A 16,586-nucleotide genomic window follows, 5' to 3' on the forward strand; every position below is an offset into this window, starting at 1 on the left:
TAAATATTTTTTGCAAAAATTACTTTACAACCTTGAATTTTGCGTCAAAAAGAGGCTTTTATAATAACCAACATGTGATAAAAATTTCAAAAATATTAATTGAATTTAATTTGTTTATCTCAAATTTGCAAAAACTAACAATTTCAATGCTATAGATAGAAAATAATAAAATTAGAAAGTTTCTACGACGAGTTTCAATTGTTTTATTCAAATAGCTGGTATTTTTACGTTAATTGAAAAAAAATTGCCTACGACCCTGTGTAGAAGTTTTTTCTAAAATCCCCCCTTTTTTTAAGAATAAATAAAAATCAGCCATTTTTCACTTTAATTGTTAATAAATAAAAATATACGAAAAAAGTTTGGATAAATTTTGATAACTTTTTTATTCTCCCTCTATAGAACCTAAAACAATAATTGTTAAATGGTAGTTCACTGATTTAACAACGCAATTACACTATTCGTTCTGTGGAGCTGACAGGAGGGGATATACGTTGTGTTTAAACCTTTAATCTAAGGTTTAAACCGCTCATATCAGCCAAATTCGTCATCACCGTAAGATTTTTATAACTTATAATTATTATACATATTGTAGCGTGATTAAATAAAACGAGCGGTTCGAATTTATATACATATATTTATTTATAACTTTACAGTTCGGTAGTATCTTAACGACTAACTCTACTTCTAACATTGTTACCTATATATACTACAGTTACTAGGTTCGAGAATATTCTGGCGTTGTCCCACCTCTAATTCGCCTACGTGACCGGTTATTCTCTCTCGCACTCGATACGCAGCGAAGTTTCGAGAGTATTAGAGATGCAATGCAACCGTTACCTGGGCCATGCCAAAAGTATGTTCGTAACACTGCTCCCCTCTTAAATCTGATCGTCCCGATCAGCAACTCTATAGGTAGGCACAGCATGGCGGAATCTACAGGACTTTCCAGCTCTGCATGAACCCTTTAGAAAGAAATAACAGTCTACTGACTTTGAAGGATACGATCTCATCGGGTTAATGCAACACACAGTAATTCGTACGCCGGTGTCTCGGAAGATCACTTCAAGCATGCTTCTGACAATCTTCCAGTCCAGATTATCTAGTGCATGGCCTATCTTGGGTAAGGCCAAATTCTTGATGTCGTAATTGCACACAATTTTCTTCAAATTAGTTAGAGCACGCCATATATCCTCGTAGCTTGCCCTGTCTGTATACGACTTCCTGGTCACCATATAGAGCAAAGATCGAGAACCATCTTCTAATCTCAGTACTCTTCCAACTTTAGGCTGCTGGTTTTTTAACTCGTCCAAACGACCGAATTTCTTATAAAATACGGATGAGATTCCTTTAGTCATCTCAAGATCTTGGGCAACACAGTGGGCTAGAGAGACGTTATGCGGAACATTAAAAAGATCTTGCTGAACTTCTTTGGTCACGCCGAATCTAGCACTCTTTCTCTCTGCGTAATTTGACATAAATTCATTAAAGCTTGGTCGCCGGTCATCTTTGCACTCATGTTGAAGGGTTCGTGCTTCTTCTGTTTCATTTGAGCCAGCATATGGTGCAAGACGATTTATGTGAACTACTTTTGGTTTACCTTTCGGCAACTTCTTAATTCGGTATATTACGTCATTTATTTTCTTTTTAATTTCATATGGACCTTCCCATTGTCTTTGCAGTTTGGGAGACAAGCCTCGACGACGTTGTGGATTATAAAGCCAAACAAGATTACCTACTTCATAGCTTTCACTCTTGCATCGAGAATCATATTGATCTTTCATTCTGTCACTGGCTATCTGGATGTGTTGTCGGGCAAGTTCATGAATGTTGTTCATTCTTAACTTCAGGCGGTCGACATAATCTTCGCTTGCAACATGTTCTTCGGAAGGTCTGCAGCCAAACTCTAGGTCACAGGGTAAACGAACTTCACGACCTAACATCAGGCAGGTTGGAGTCTGTCCTGTAGTTTCATTCACGGCCGAGCGGTAGGCCATTAGGAATAAATGAATGTGCTGGTCCCAATCTCTTTGATGTTCTGATACAACTTTGGACAGGTGTTTACCCATTGTTCGGTTCATTCTCTCGACCATTCCATCTGATTGAGGATGCAGGGGTGTCGTTCTGGTCTTATTGACACCAATCAATTTACAAACGTTTTGGAAAAGGGTTGACTCGAAGTTTCGCCCTTGGTCGGAGTGGATCTCCAAAGGAACACCAAATCGGCTAAAGAATTCTTTAACAAGTACCTCTGCAACGGTAGCAGCTTCTTGATTTGGTATCGCATAGGCCTCAGTCCATTTCGTAAAATAATCCATGGCTACCAGGATATATTTATTTCCATCATTTGTCTCTGGAAGTGGACCTGCAATGTCGATTGCTACTCTTTCCATAGGACTACCAACATTGTACTGTCTCATGGGTGCCCTCTTTTTACCAGCTGGACCATTACTGGTTGCACACAGTTCACATTTCCGGCACCATCTTCTTACATCATCTTTACAGTTCACCCAATAGAACCGTTCTCGAACCTTTTGCAGAGTCTTCGTGATTCCAAAGTGTCCACCGGATGCACCGTCATGCAACTGACGCAATACTTCTGACACTTTACTTTTAGGTACAATCAACTGAAGCTTAGTTTCTGTACCATCATCGTTCTCAAAGGTTCTATACAGAAGATCATCTTTCAGCACTAGACAATTCCATTGGCTCCAGTAACACTTGACTTCTGGACTACATGCACTAATGTCTTGCCAAGAAGGTCTTTCACTTCGACGCATCCAATCCAATACTCTTTTTATACATGGATCATCTGATTGAGCGTCTTGTAGCTGTTGAGGCTGCCATTGATCATTAATGACGGTGGTTCGTCTCACGGGGCAAAGTCGTTCTTCTAATTTAAGACAATAATTACGATTTGCACTGTATGCCCGTCTTGACTGAGCATCAGCATTTGAATGACTCTTTCCAGCCCTGTGTTCCATTTGTTCTAGCTTTCTGACTGTTGTATTATTTTCTTGCAATTTACGACGAATGTGACCTACGTCGTTACCATTCCAACATCTGGATTCACGTCTCTTCGGCATCATGTCACGAACTACTTTCCGTACGATTTCCTCCAGACGTTTCTCGTTTTGTTCGTCGCTCTCTTCAGAGGTTCGTACTGGATAGCTCCGTGAAACTTGACTAGCTGTTTCATGTTCTAAGGCAATAGCGAACGCTTCATCTAAAACTTTCGGTCTTGCTAGTCGTAAAGCTTTCTGTAGTTCAATGTCTCTTAACCCATTGACGAAGGCATCTACAGCGATTTCTTCCAAAATGTTGTCTGGTGCCTCTGGATAGGCCAACAGCGCTATACGAGCAATATTTGCTTCAAATTCTTGCAAACTCTCATTTGCTCGTTGGATTCTACTTCTTATTTGTACTTTGTAGACTGGTTGTAGATGGGCATCTCCGTAACGTTTATCTAGTCGAGTGAACAAGGTCTGGTAACATTTTTCTTGACCCTTAGGAATTGATCTTAGGATATCCGCAGCATCACCTCGTAAAGCAGCAGTCAAGGAAACAGCTTTTTCTTGTTCTGTCCAATGATTGGCTGTCGCAATAGCTTCAAATTGTCTAAGGTATATGGACAAAGAAGACTTTCCATCAAATGGTGGCAATTTGAATCTCATATTATGTGTCGTTTCGTCTCTAGGTGATTCTTCTTTCACTACCGGATCTAAGGCTATTGTATTAACTGGTGGTAGCACTTTTGTATTAGTTATCATGCTCTCTAACTGTTTGATCTTCTCTTCTACGTTGTTTACATTTTTCTGTATGTTATCGAATGTTCTTGAGACTTCTTCAAATTTCTCATTGTTTTGATTACATACTTCTTTAATTATTTGAGAAGTCTCGTCGAATCTTCTAGACACATTTTCAAATTTCTCGTCATTTTGTCTAGCTATTTCTTTAATAATTTGAGACGTTTCATTGAATCTTTCATCATTCTTTCGAGAAGATTCTTCAATTTTTTGCGAAGTTACTTCAATCATTTGAGACGTTTCATCGAATCTTTTGGAAACAGTCTCGAATTTATCATCAGTTTTTTTAGAAGTTTCTTCAATTTTTTTAGAAGTTTCTTCTATCTTCATTAAAACTGCTTCTTCCGCTGACTGAAACTGGAATTTCTCTGGGTCATCTCCATTCTTGTTAAGAACATTCTTCAGTCGTTCTTGGAGGATCTTCTTGGACCCGCTGCAATCTTCATCGCGTTCTTCTAGTTGCTCCCGCAACTGTTTTACTGAGAGTTGTACTAGCAGCATCTTTGGTCAGGCACACACGTACTTTTTAAATGTTCTTTCGTACAAAGATCACTACCGATCTACGCGGATGTTCCCGACGAACAATACTTTTCAAAAGTTCAAAAGTCTTTTTCAAAAGTCACTGCTGAATTTATTTCTCTTTTACTCACACCGTAACACCACTGTAGCGAGATTAAATAAAACGAGCGGTTCGAATTTATATACATATATTTATTTATAACTTTACAGTTCGGTAGTATCTTAACAACTAACTCTACTTCTAACATTGTTACCTATATATACTACAGTTACTAGGTTCGAGAATATTCTGGCGTTGTCCCACCTCTAATTCGCCTACGTGACCGGTTATTCTCTCTCGCACTCGATACGCAGCGAAGTTTCGAAAGTATTAGAGATGCAATGCAATCGTTACCTGGGCCATGCCAAAAGTATGTTCGTAACAATATAAATTGTTGAAAACGATGGTATGTAATATTTGTTGTATAGGAAACTGCTACAGTAATAGTAAAAGTGGTTGCACTTTTTAACGATTTCCGAGTCAGAATATAAAAAGAAATCATTCAGAATCAGAAATTATCAGAATCAGTCAGAAACCAGTCAGGGACTGTCTCCGCGAACAAAACTGATTGCTAATATTTTGTAGATCCTCCTTCATTATCAATTACAGGCTGTAGTCGTATAGGCATTGATTCGACCAACTTTCTAGTGTAATTTGGAGAAATTGTGTCCCAAGCTTCAGTAATTTTTACTTTCAATTTATTGCTATTTGATATTGGGGCACTATTTACTTTAATGTTTAATTTCTACCACAAAATTTCAATAACATTCAAATCTGGTGACTGGGCTGGTGTTTTAATAACATTTCGGCAATTATAAAGGAATTAAGTACGAACTCGATATGACGTGTGTTTGGATCGTTGTCCTGATAAAACCGGTAATTGTTATTGATACTTAATTTTTGAGCACTAGCGGCGAGATGCTGCCTTATAATATCAAATTACATGTATTGGTTCATATTCTCTTCAATAAAATGTATGTTATCTACTCCTCCAGACGACATACACCCTCACATCATCACTCCAGCTCCAGCGTGCTTTACCGTAGCTTTCATATTTTTTAATTTTAATTCTTCATTGGGCTTTCTCCACACAGATATTTTTCCATTCGACCCAAACAAGTTTATTTTGCAAATATATTTGCTTCATCACTTCATCACTAAATATTACTGAACTCCAAAAGTTCAAAACTTTGATAAATGTTCCCTGGCGAATACCAATCTGATACGCATATTTTTTTGACTAATAAAAGGTTTATTGCTATTATAGCAGTTCGACCATGTAGATTATTCTTAATATCCGTCTAATTATGTCGGGTTTACCTCCTTTTTCAAACTGTCTTTCCACCTCATCTCGCAATTTTGATGCACTTTTTTTAGAAATACTTGCTAGTTCTCTGACTATCCGTCTTTCCTCACATGCGGTAAAAATGTTATTTGCAGCTAACCTTGATTTATTTTCAATTATATTTTTATGTCGGTAACCTTCAATAATGTGCTAAACTATTGATGAACATTTATTTACCATTTTGGATATGTCTCTTTGGCTATTATCCATTATTACGATGAGTAGTAATTAAATGTCTTTCACTAATCGTAGTTCGGCGACTCATTCTTAAATAATTTTGTTATTTAATATCAAATACTTTGAAATATCAAATTAAATATAAAATAACTGCAATATAAATTAATTGAAACGCCTACTTCGCTGTGAGCCACTGTATTTGTAATACCTACATAAATATTACGATAACGTTATTTATATCTAAATAATTAATATACAGAAATATTTACTATAAATTAGAAATTTTTAATTTTATTACTGCAGATTTAGAAATTTTTTCAATGGTTTAAATCTTATGGTGATGATATAATAACCTATAGAGGGCGATATACGAGTACAATCTCGTATGAACAAGATGCACCACGAGATGAAAATGTTAAAATTTAACTGTTACAATGCATTCGTTATAATTTTCCTAATAATTTTTTTTTGAAAATCATTAGTTACTTATTTTAAGTGACGTGTTACTTTTGTGCAGAAATTTGTTTTTACCCCTTTCATATCAGCTAGATAAATGGCGCCATCAGGAGGATTCTCATCATGTTCAATATCTAGGAGCATGTAGGTTGCTTTCAAAATAGGTACCAGATCGAAGTTTCTAAAATCTGAGTCCCGCAAACTCAGATATAAAATTTGATAGTTTTCAGCGGTCCTGCCGGGCAAACTTATCATTCTACTGAAAAGCGTAAAAAATATTTAAATTGGCGGTATGAATAACAAAAATAAAAGTCTTTTAAGAAATCTTTAATATATATATATATATATATATATATATATATATATATATATATATATATATATATATATATATATATACTCAGTGACATTAGAAGTGTTACACCCAGAAGGAGTAATTTCTTGAACTTAATTTTTTTGGCAACAAAATGACTATATTTAAAACATGCTATGATAAGAATATCAATGTTTTATCTCTTCTACTTTTTGTAAAAATAAAGTTTTATCTTCTAAATTTGTTGTAAAGAGACTGACTTGTGAAAACCAGTTCGTATAGAAATTTTTAGTTATTATTCCTCAGTCTATTTGTATTCAGTGTAAGAAAATGCCTCGAGTTCGAATACACCATAATTACCACCATGTTAGCGATTTTGACAGGGGTAGAATTATTGCGTATAAAGACATGGGTTTGTCGTATCGCGAAATTGGCCGTCGTGTTAATTGTACGGCAATGACGGTTATGCGTGTCTATTGTGTGTGGACAAACGAAGGTAGAGGAACACGAAGACGACCAACTGGTCGACCAAGGCGTACCACAGAGCGTCAAGATAGGCGCTTTAGATTACTGGCTCTGCGAGACCGTTTTGCTACTGCGTGTCAAATTGCTGACCAATGGTTTGGAGTAGTAGGTAGACCTGTTAGTATGCGTACACTATACCTTCGCATTCGAGCCTTTGGACTGGTTTCATTCCGCCCACGACTAGTGCTTCCTTAGACTGCGGACCACTGTCATCAACGTTTGAATTGGTACAGAGAAAGGCAACATTGGGTAGCAGAATGGCGTAATGTATCATTCAGCGATGAATCACGATTCTGTTTAGGAATGCATAATGGTCGTAGGATGCTAAGACGCCGCCGTGGAGAACGACGAGATATCGGGTATGCTGTTGAGAAGCATGTATACAGGACAGTTGGGGTAATGGTTTGGGGGACTATTGCCTATGGTAACCGATCAACATTTGTGTTTATTCGAGGTAATACCACAGCTGTGCGTTATGTTGAAGACATCTTACAAACCACTGTACTGCCTTATCTCGACGGCCGTCGAGACGTTCTTTTTCAGCATTTCAACGCGCGTCCCCATATTGCTCATCAAACTATGGACTTTCTCCAAGAAGCTGGCGTTAATGTGTTGCCACGGCCGCCCCGTGCTCCGGATTTAAATCCCATCGAACATGTATGGGATATAATGGTAAAGAGACTCTCCACTTTGCACGATCCTCCACAGATTCTGGTACAGTTAATACATGAAGTTTAAGTAGCTTGGAACGAGGTGCCACAAGCAGACATTGAACATCTCATTTTGCTCATGCCTAGACGTATACAGGAGTGTATTCAGCTACGGGGTCGCCAAACACATTATTAAACTCTGCAGAATTTAAAGTTCGGATATCTAGAATCTGCTTTGTGTGGATTTTTCTATTAGTGACTATAAAATCATTCATAGATTTGTGCCCCCTGGAGTTTTCAAATGTATATTTATACTGGAGCTTATGGTCGAAAAATGTATTATTGATTCTCAGTTCGTTAAAAGCACAGAGATTAGCCATGGTTTTCATTAAATCTTTGTTTTACTCTGAACTATTTCATTTCCGATTCGTGCATTAAAGTCACCCATAAGAATTAATGGTTCTTTATGAGGTATTTTATCCAGGATGGTTTGCAATTGTTCGTAGAATGCCTCTCGTTCCTCCATAGGTTTCCAGTCCTCGGGGCTATAGATAGATATGACATTTAATTTTTGGTTGTCCATTGTGATGTTCATAAGTATTATTCTTTCGGAGATATAACGGCAGTTATTTATGTTGAATTTTTTATGAACAAATATACCTACACCTGCTTGTGCTTGTTCTTCTTTCTTCACTTTACTGTATGCTAGAAAATATTGGTCTCTTTGGCCCTTACCTTTTTTCTTGGTTTCTTGGATTGCACAAATGTCTATGTTTTTATTTATCAGTTCTTCTATTATCTCTTGGTCTTTGTTGTTGAAAGAAGTTGTTGTTGTTCCATGTTGCTAATGTAATTGTGGACTACAAAGTTGTACAAAAGACTAAAATATCACTTTGTTGTCATCCTAACCTTAAATAAGAAGAAGCCAGAACAAATTAATTGGAGTGACTGTAGATAGCAATTGATTGGATCTCCCGACGCACGGTGATGGGCAAAATCAGTAATTATTTTATAAATGTACTACATTTTCTTATTTAATAACTACAAAACTGCTACTGGAAAGAAAAATAGAAAACAAACTGGATACTTACTATGTTTTGAACGCCTTCTGAATATCATCTCTATACATATCTCTACCGTCAAATATTTCTGGAGCTTCTTTCTTCATTTTGAAGTGAGCCATGATAGTCCCCTTCGTTCGTTCTGTGTTATTGTCACAAGATAACAGAAATAATATTATTAACTCGTCTTGTAGTTGTAGGGGTACATATTTTGGTTTCGCCATTTCTAACCATTCTTTTATTGAATCGATATTTTCTCTAGTAGTTCGTTTCTTTAAAATCATATCCTCAGCTTTAAACTTGAAATTGAACTCCATTGTTTAAATGAATACCTAAAACTGTATTAACTATGTTATTTAAGTTATCAATGATAAATTTAATTCTTCTTCTAACAATAAAACACTGAAAACTTTTGTTTCAAACAAGTCCAGAAAAGTAATTATAATTTGTTATCACTACAGCTGTTTTGGCAGAGTGCCTTTCTCAAGTGACGTATTTTTACTATGCGTCTACAGTTTATAGTCTTTAACTGAATAAGCTGAGTAAGAGAGAACTATTTGTCTCAAGTGGGTCATTCAGAATTATATCTGTATATTTTAATTTATAAATTTCCATAGATTTTAATAAAGATAGCTTATGGCCTTTATTTTGAATATGGAGAATTTGAAATTGGTCATTAAAAGAATAATTATCATCTAGAAGGTGAAGTGCGTACGTAGATTCTGTTTTTATATTATTGAAAGCCTTTTTATGTCCTGCTATACGTTTGTTAAAAGTTCTACCAGTTTGACCGATGTAAGTTTTTGGACAGTAAGTTTGTATATGGCTGGTTACAGATAATTAAGAAATTTAAAGAGATAGACCAATTTGTGTACAAGTGATACCGAACAAAATATATCCATGTGCTTAGATCAAATGACATCTGTTTTAATAGTTCCTCTTTAATATTTTGCCTTGTTACAGGATAGTATTCAGAAAAAGGCAAAAATAATTACTGTAAAATATAATTTCATTAGCTACAATTATAAATATATCATACTTAAATAATTATAACTGGTTTTAAAGGTCTAATTAATCAAAATAATATTTTTATTTACGCTACTGCTAAAAGTTGCCGATGTAAGCCCCTTTTTATACCTATCAATAAAGGTTTATGAGTTTATGACTCTTCTTACTTGATTGTCGGGTTCTTCTTCAGATAATCAGATGTAGGGATTATCGACATATGTTCAACACCAAACAACTGCTTCAATTTTTTAATGATTATGAAAACTTCACTTATTGTTGCAATATCTATATCTTTGAAAATCAGTTCTTAGCAGAAGATAATAATGTAAGTAAGTATTGACTAGATAAACTTCTAATTTTTACTTCAAGGTTTTATAAATTATTTAAATATATATTTTTTATCTTTAAGTGCCTACCGTTCGCTCAATTATTAATTAGTTTTTGTATACAAACCAATTATTGTTTGAACATTTTATAGAAAATGCATTGTAGAAATATGATTAAAGTAATTTAAACTTACACAAAATTATCAATACATAAAATTAAGCTTTGTTTATAACAATACAAATTTATAGAACCAATTTCTTATAAAATATACTATATTATAATTCATTTAGGTCGGTACTATCCTGTTCTTCACTGATCATAGTGCTGCTTATCGCATTTTTCTCAAATATAACCGACCTATACACCACTGCGTAAGTGCTTTTTCTTTTGGGTCTTGTTGCTCTTAATATATTTACTTAAGTTGTTATTTTTGTGGCTATTTTTGGTGTCTATCATATTTTATTTCCGTGGTATGTTTCCCCTGAGCTGTTACTGTAGTAATATAAAACTTTTGTTTTTTGTCATTTCACCGATTCTTAGAAAATCTCTTTAAATTCTTCTTATTTCTTTTACTGCATTGCCTAGTTTTTCAGCTCTGAACAGGCTTCTGACATTCCAAGGGTCACCTCAAATTAAATTTTCTTATCTGGTGGTTTTCTTCACAAGGTTTTTGCACGTTTCCGACCCGAGAGGCTATAGGGCTGATGCGTTCCTCTTCTCCTGGTCAATCTTGGACTCCGATATCCATGATTAGTGACGATTTGTATTTAAAATATTGATTTCATGGTGATTTTCATTGGTGATATTTTAAACAATCTTTTCTCATTGCCTTCTGTACCCAAATTATGTCGTTAAATCGTTAAACAGTAAGTGAGGGATTGCTTATACGGGAAATCAGTTTGCCATCCAATTTAAGCCATTCAGATTTAAATTCTCCTTTCATAATCTCTGCAGACCTTTAGAAGACCTATTACGTTTATTCTTAAAAATTATATCGTTTAAACATTGTGTTGCTTTGTTTGGCCTCGAAACATGCTGGTTAAATTTATTCCAAAGCATTTACATTTTATTTTATGGTTAAAAATACGAATTAAAAATTTTACAGCGAGGAAAATCGATAATGAATATTAAATTGTTATTTTCATACAATACGCTAATATTTGTCAATAATCATAAATTATTGGAGTAAACACCAATAAAAAATGGAGAAAATTGCACTTTTTATTCATGAATTATATTGTTTTTGCGCAAAAAAGAATTGTTAAGAAAAAAATTAATATTAATATGTGTCTCCGTTACGAATTTTCGGATCAATACTGTTACGATAGATAATGACGCCTCATATGATTCAAAACTGTAAACATATTTATTACTAATATCTTTTCTATTCTAGTTATTTCCGCGCTCAGTTGAAAGACCTGTCTACCTGAATTCTGATGAGTCACCCGCTACTTGAAATTTCCAGAAGCAGGCCGAATAAAACCAGTCTGAGCGACCTTCTGGGCTCTTCGATGGGAAATCGCGGCAATTCCGGAACTAGCGGAATTTTATATTTAAAGAGGAATTTTGTTGTAAAGAGAACAGTTAGTTTTTGAACATCGCGTCGGTTTTTAAAATGTAACGCACGTAGATAAATTATATAATTATTAAGTGCATGATAAATTAGTTATATTGTCCAAATAAAGACTTTAAATAAACTTATAAGTGTTATAAGTGTAGAACCTTTAATAATAAATAAAAACAATAAATTAGAATAATAAAAACATTACAATACTATAGGCGGGTGGCTTCTGCCGAAAAAGATTGATTTGCTTTTTGGGACCGTTGCTTTTTGGGATATATAGACTTGACGAAGGTCTGAACTTCGTTCAGATAAACAACGTTCAAAACACATTGATTATTTCTTACCCACAGGCTGAATCTTGTTTTAGTCGAAAGAAAATGATGCTAAAACATTACAATAAAAAGGTTACCACGAAAACCTACTTATTAAAACTTATAGAAAATTAGTATAATTAAATATTTCAAATTTCTATTACGATTAAAAGTTAAAAATGTTGGTGAATCTTATTTTATAATGTAAGTAGAATATTTTTTTTAATTTTAATTAACTTTAATAAACAGGCCATTTTCCCATGTAAATCTCCATAAGAAAATCTAAGGTCCATTCTGGTCATTTTTGACGCTTTTTGTGGTGGTTGTAAAACGGCTCGTCGGATCGTGACGTAAGAGGGCTCGTTGGAACGGGGAGGAGGTAACGAATACGTTGAAGCAAAAAACAAAGATGGCGACCTTGCCAAAAGGACACTAAGCTTGTAACGTCTAAACGGCTCAACGTACAATAACGTGCAAGGTATTGATGGAAAGGGGACGGGTCAACAAATACGTAGACACAGAAAAAAAACATGGCGGCATATTGCCAAAAGGACACTAGGCTTGTAACGTCTAAACGGCTCAACGCACAACAACGTGCAAGGTATCATCGGAAAGGGGAGTGGGTAGCGAATACGTTAACATAAAAAACAAAGATGGCAGCATTGCCAAAAGGACACTAAGCTTGTAATGTCTAAACGGCTCAACGTTCAACAATGGGCAAGGTATGGATGGAAAGGGGAGTAGGTAATGAATATGTTAGAATAAAAAACAAACGCAACGGCAATGCCAAAACGGCACTATATCGTTTCTCTGTTGGTATTAGTCAGATTACTACGTGTAACACGTTAAATGAAAGAGAAGGGGATATCCAATACGTTAATACAAAAAACAGACGGAAGACATTGCCAAAACGGCATTATATTGTATCCCCGTTGTTATTGGTCCGATTTTGACGTATGAGACGTCAAATGAAAGAGGATGGGATATCGAATATGACAACATTAAAATCAAATATAGCAACATTGCCAAAACGGCACTATATCATATCTTCGTTGTTATTGGTTCAATTAGTACGTAAGAAGCGGTAAATGAAAGAGGATGGGCGAATGAATATGTTATCACAAAAAACAAATGCAAAGACGTCATTCACGTCATTTCAAGTAACATTTCACGTCAAATGTCATGTCCTGCGTTGAACTTCACGTCCTGCGTCTAATGTCACGTCATTCACATTATTTCATATCACATGTTTGTTCATTTTCTTATCCAGTCAAACGCAACGTCATTCGTAAGATGTCACATTTCATGTCACGTCATACGTCGAATGTCACATATTATGTCACGTTTTATGTCAAACACAACGTCATACATCAGATGTCACATTTTATGTCACGTCATACGTCGAATGTCACATAATATGTCACATTTTATGTCACACGTTACGTCTTACGTGACAACGTAAGTAAATATCATAACGGTAGTAAAAAGAAAGAATAAATTACAGTACATGTACAAAAATACAGTAATGTTGTAGCATCATACTCTTTCTATCAAAAAAAGATTCAGCTTGTAGGTAAGAATTAATCAATTACTCCATGATCATGTGAGACTTTTTTCTCATTACACTCAGCAAATCCTCCAGTCGTCAGAGACGAAAATGCCATTGAACCTCTAAAAATCATACTAACAGGCTGAATTTTGCCGAGAATGTCAATTTTAGGACATAAAAGAAGATGCAAAAAAGTTTACTACTGTTACCCTCGGGGTTTCTTCTAAAACTCCCTTCGTAGGGGCTGGAAAACGGAAAAAATCGATTTACCAAGAATCTGTACGCCATAGAAAAAATATTTCAAATAAAAAATGTAGCTAAGATCATTTTAAACAAAAATGTTTATTAGCATTTTTTGTGTAGAATGAACCATTCTCTCAGAAACAAGACTTGAAGCGATCCGTAATTTTTAATGTCAGTTAGCGCGCAAAATCAATAAAATTTTTATCAGCTCGACGGTAAAAATTCGATATCTTTTGATCCTATTGTCCTATCGACAAAAATCATTATGTGTTTTAAAGGTAAAAAGTGCAGCTATTTTACGAAATTTTTGTATTTTGCCGCAAATAAACTAGGTTTTTATAAAGGCGTTAAATATATAAACGTGGCGCGATTTTTGCCAATTTTTATGATTCTCATGAGATCAATACAATTTGTAGCATTTGTAAATTCCTTGATATATATTGAAATCCTTGAAAATAAATGCACGAAATATTCCAGTTGGAATGGAAACAGGCTCGTTTAAAAAACTAAAGGCAGAAGGACCACCAGCCCAGGGGCTGGAATGAAAAACAGATTAAACACTAACTTATCTTTAATGCTAAGATTAAATAGTAATTTCTGATAACCGTCCGAAAACACTGTGATATGGGATATCTCACTACACTTTTCACTGAGGCTATTTTCACTATTATATAATTACAAATAGAATTGCTTAGCGGAATGTCGTTTCTATGTTTAAAGCGAACTACTGGCAACACTGCTGGTTTGAATAGATTAACTGTTCATATGGAAAACTATAATTGCGGATTTAGAAAACACTGGTTACTATAAATGATTTAGTTGATAATTTCTATGAATGCGATGCGAGTGTAACTACTTAGTTACAAATACATATGATATATTATCGAAGAGAGTATTTGCGAGCTATATATAGCGAGTTTAGCTTACGAGATTTTGCGACCGACTTTGGTAATAGCTTGTTATGAACTGACTGGTAATATCCAAATTATGTAGGCAGGTAGTGCAGGGCTCGTACCCCTAAAAGTACCGTTAAATATCTTTCTTTATTCCTTCTAAGAATTTCAATATCGTTAAAAATAATATCGAGTGGAATGGAATTTCACCACCAGTTTATATGTTTTGTTTATACTAAGTTTATTGTGTAGTTGCAGTCTGAGTGAAATTTTGAAGATAGCCACATGTTGCCATTGCATTCAGTTGTACCTGTTCCAGTTTCCAGTCAAGAAGACGAGTTTTCCAAGGTTTGTGTTCCAGTGCTAGCTTCCACCCTCCTTTTCTTATCCTTGGTCGTTGTCCCAGTCTATAGATACAGTTTTTTGCGTGATAGTAAAGGTCCAGTTTCCAACCTCAGAAAATATGTTAAGCAAAGAAATTTAGTGAAATCAAGGTAACTTTTTTTTGTTTTAAACTTTCGAAGTAAAAATAGACTTTTTTTTTAATAATAATAATTGCTTTCATTAAAATTTAAGAATATGTAATAATTAAAATTGTAAATTTTAGGATGTGTGTATTTTTTTTTTAATAATAATAATTGCTTTCATTAAAATTTAAGAATTTGTAATAATTAAAATTGTAAACGTTAGGGTGTGGCTATTGCTATCATTTCATTTGTTCTCTGTTTTAAAATTTTATGTTGACATATGACAGCTAGCTTTACTATTTTTGACATTAGTTTGTTTTGTTTTCAGAAGGTTAACCTCTATACATGGTTTCTCTTAAAAAGTTAAAAAAAAAGAATTTGTAATAATTAAAATTGTAAACGTTAGGGTGTGGCTATTGCTATAATTTCATTTGTTCTCTGTTTTAAAATTTTATGTTGACATATGACAGCTAGCTTTACTATTTTTGACATTAGTTTGTTTTGTTTTTAGAAGGTTAACCTCTATACATGGTTTCTCTTAAAAAGTTAATTCTTTATTTGTAACAATTTCTTTGTAAGTTTTGTAGCACCTCCCACTTGTAAACAGAGTTTGTAAACAGATAGGACAAAGTAAGTGTTTCTTTGTTATTTTGGTATTTATCTCTGTAACTGTCTATATAGTAATTTGTGCCATTTATTTTTGTAACTGTTTGTGGTGAGACAACAATAAATGTTTGATTTATTTCTCTGAACCAATTTTTTATTTATTTAAAAAAAAGTTTATAACCCCTTTTTTGAATTTCATTTAATAAGATATATTTTGCATTTCTAATAATTATTTCAATAGTTACAACTAGTTGTTTTAATCGTTATAATTTTTCACCTCGAAGCGGCGTCCTTATTTTAAATAGCTAGAGGTCTTTTCTTGTTGTTTTGTTTGTCCATTTGTTCCAGGAGATTCATGTAATGTCACCAATAGCAGGATTCGGGCTTTACGATTGGTCAAATTGCAACCTTAATTGCAGCCAATTGTATTGCCCGAAACTGCTGCTCAATTGCGGATTTACCATTGGTCAAATGGCAACATAATTGCAGCCAATGGTAATATCCAAAATTGAGCATTGGCTATCGTGCAGGTCCAATGGCAGAGCGCCAGAAACCGTTGACCCAATTATTTCTAAATAAATATGGGAGCACGATGGCCAACAATTCGTTCTGGTCAGGACAGGTCCGCAGAACCAGCCTTCTTGGCATATAGAGACCTTCTGGTTGATTAAGTTCCTAGAAACTCTGCTCTTTTTATTACCTACCGATATCCTTTTTATTGCAGCATTT

General features: G+C 34.6%; 1 protein-coding gene across 3 annotated transcripts in view; it reads right to left on the minus strand.

The window, feature by feature from the left end:
* LOC140431252 (alpha-tocopherol transfer protein-like) overlaps window positions 1–16,586 on the minus strand; it is a 35,534-nt gene that overhangs the window by 3,667 nt on the left and 15,281 nt on the right. For 2 of the 3 annotated variants that reach the window (XM_072519190.1, XM_072519188.1), the window contains exons 2-3: window positions 8,920–9,227; window positions 6,416–6,599 (exon numbers count right to left, since the gene is read on the minus strand). In XM_072519190.1, the coding sequence (XP_072375291.1) occupies window positions 6,416–6,599; window positions 8,920–9,206 (471 nt within the window). In that variant the 5' untranslated portion in view covers window positions 9,207–9,227. Of the gene's footprint in view, window positions 1–6,415; window positions 6,600–8,919; window positions 9,228–10,064; window positions 10,181–16,586 lie in introns of those variants that run through there. The other variant, XM_072519189.1, reaches the window with a different exon arrangement.

Source organism: Diabrotica undecimpunctata, unplaced genomic scaffold (assembly GCF_040954645.1).
Source record: "Diabrotica undecimpunctata isolate CICGRU unplaced genomic scaffold, icDiaUnde3 ctg00000602.1, whole genome shotgun sequence".
Lineage (NCBI taxonomy): Eukaryota > Metazoa > Arthropoda > Insecta > Coleoptera > Chrysomelidae > Diabrotica > Diabrotica undecimpunctata.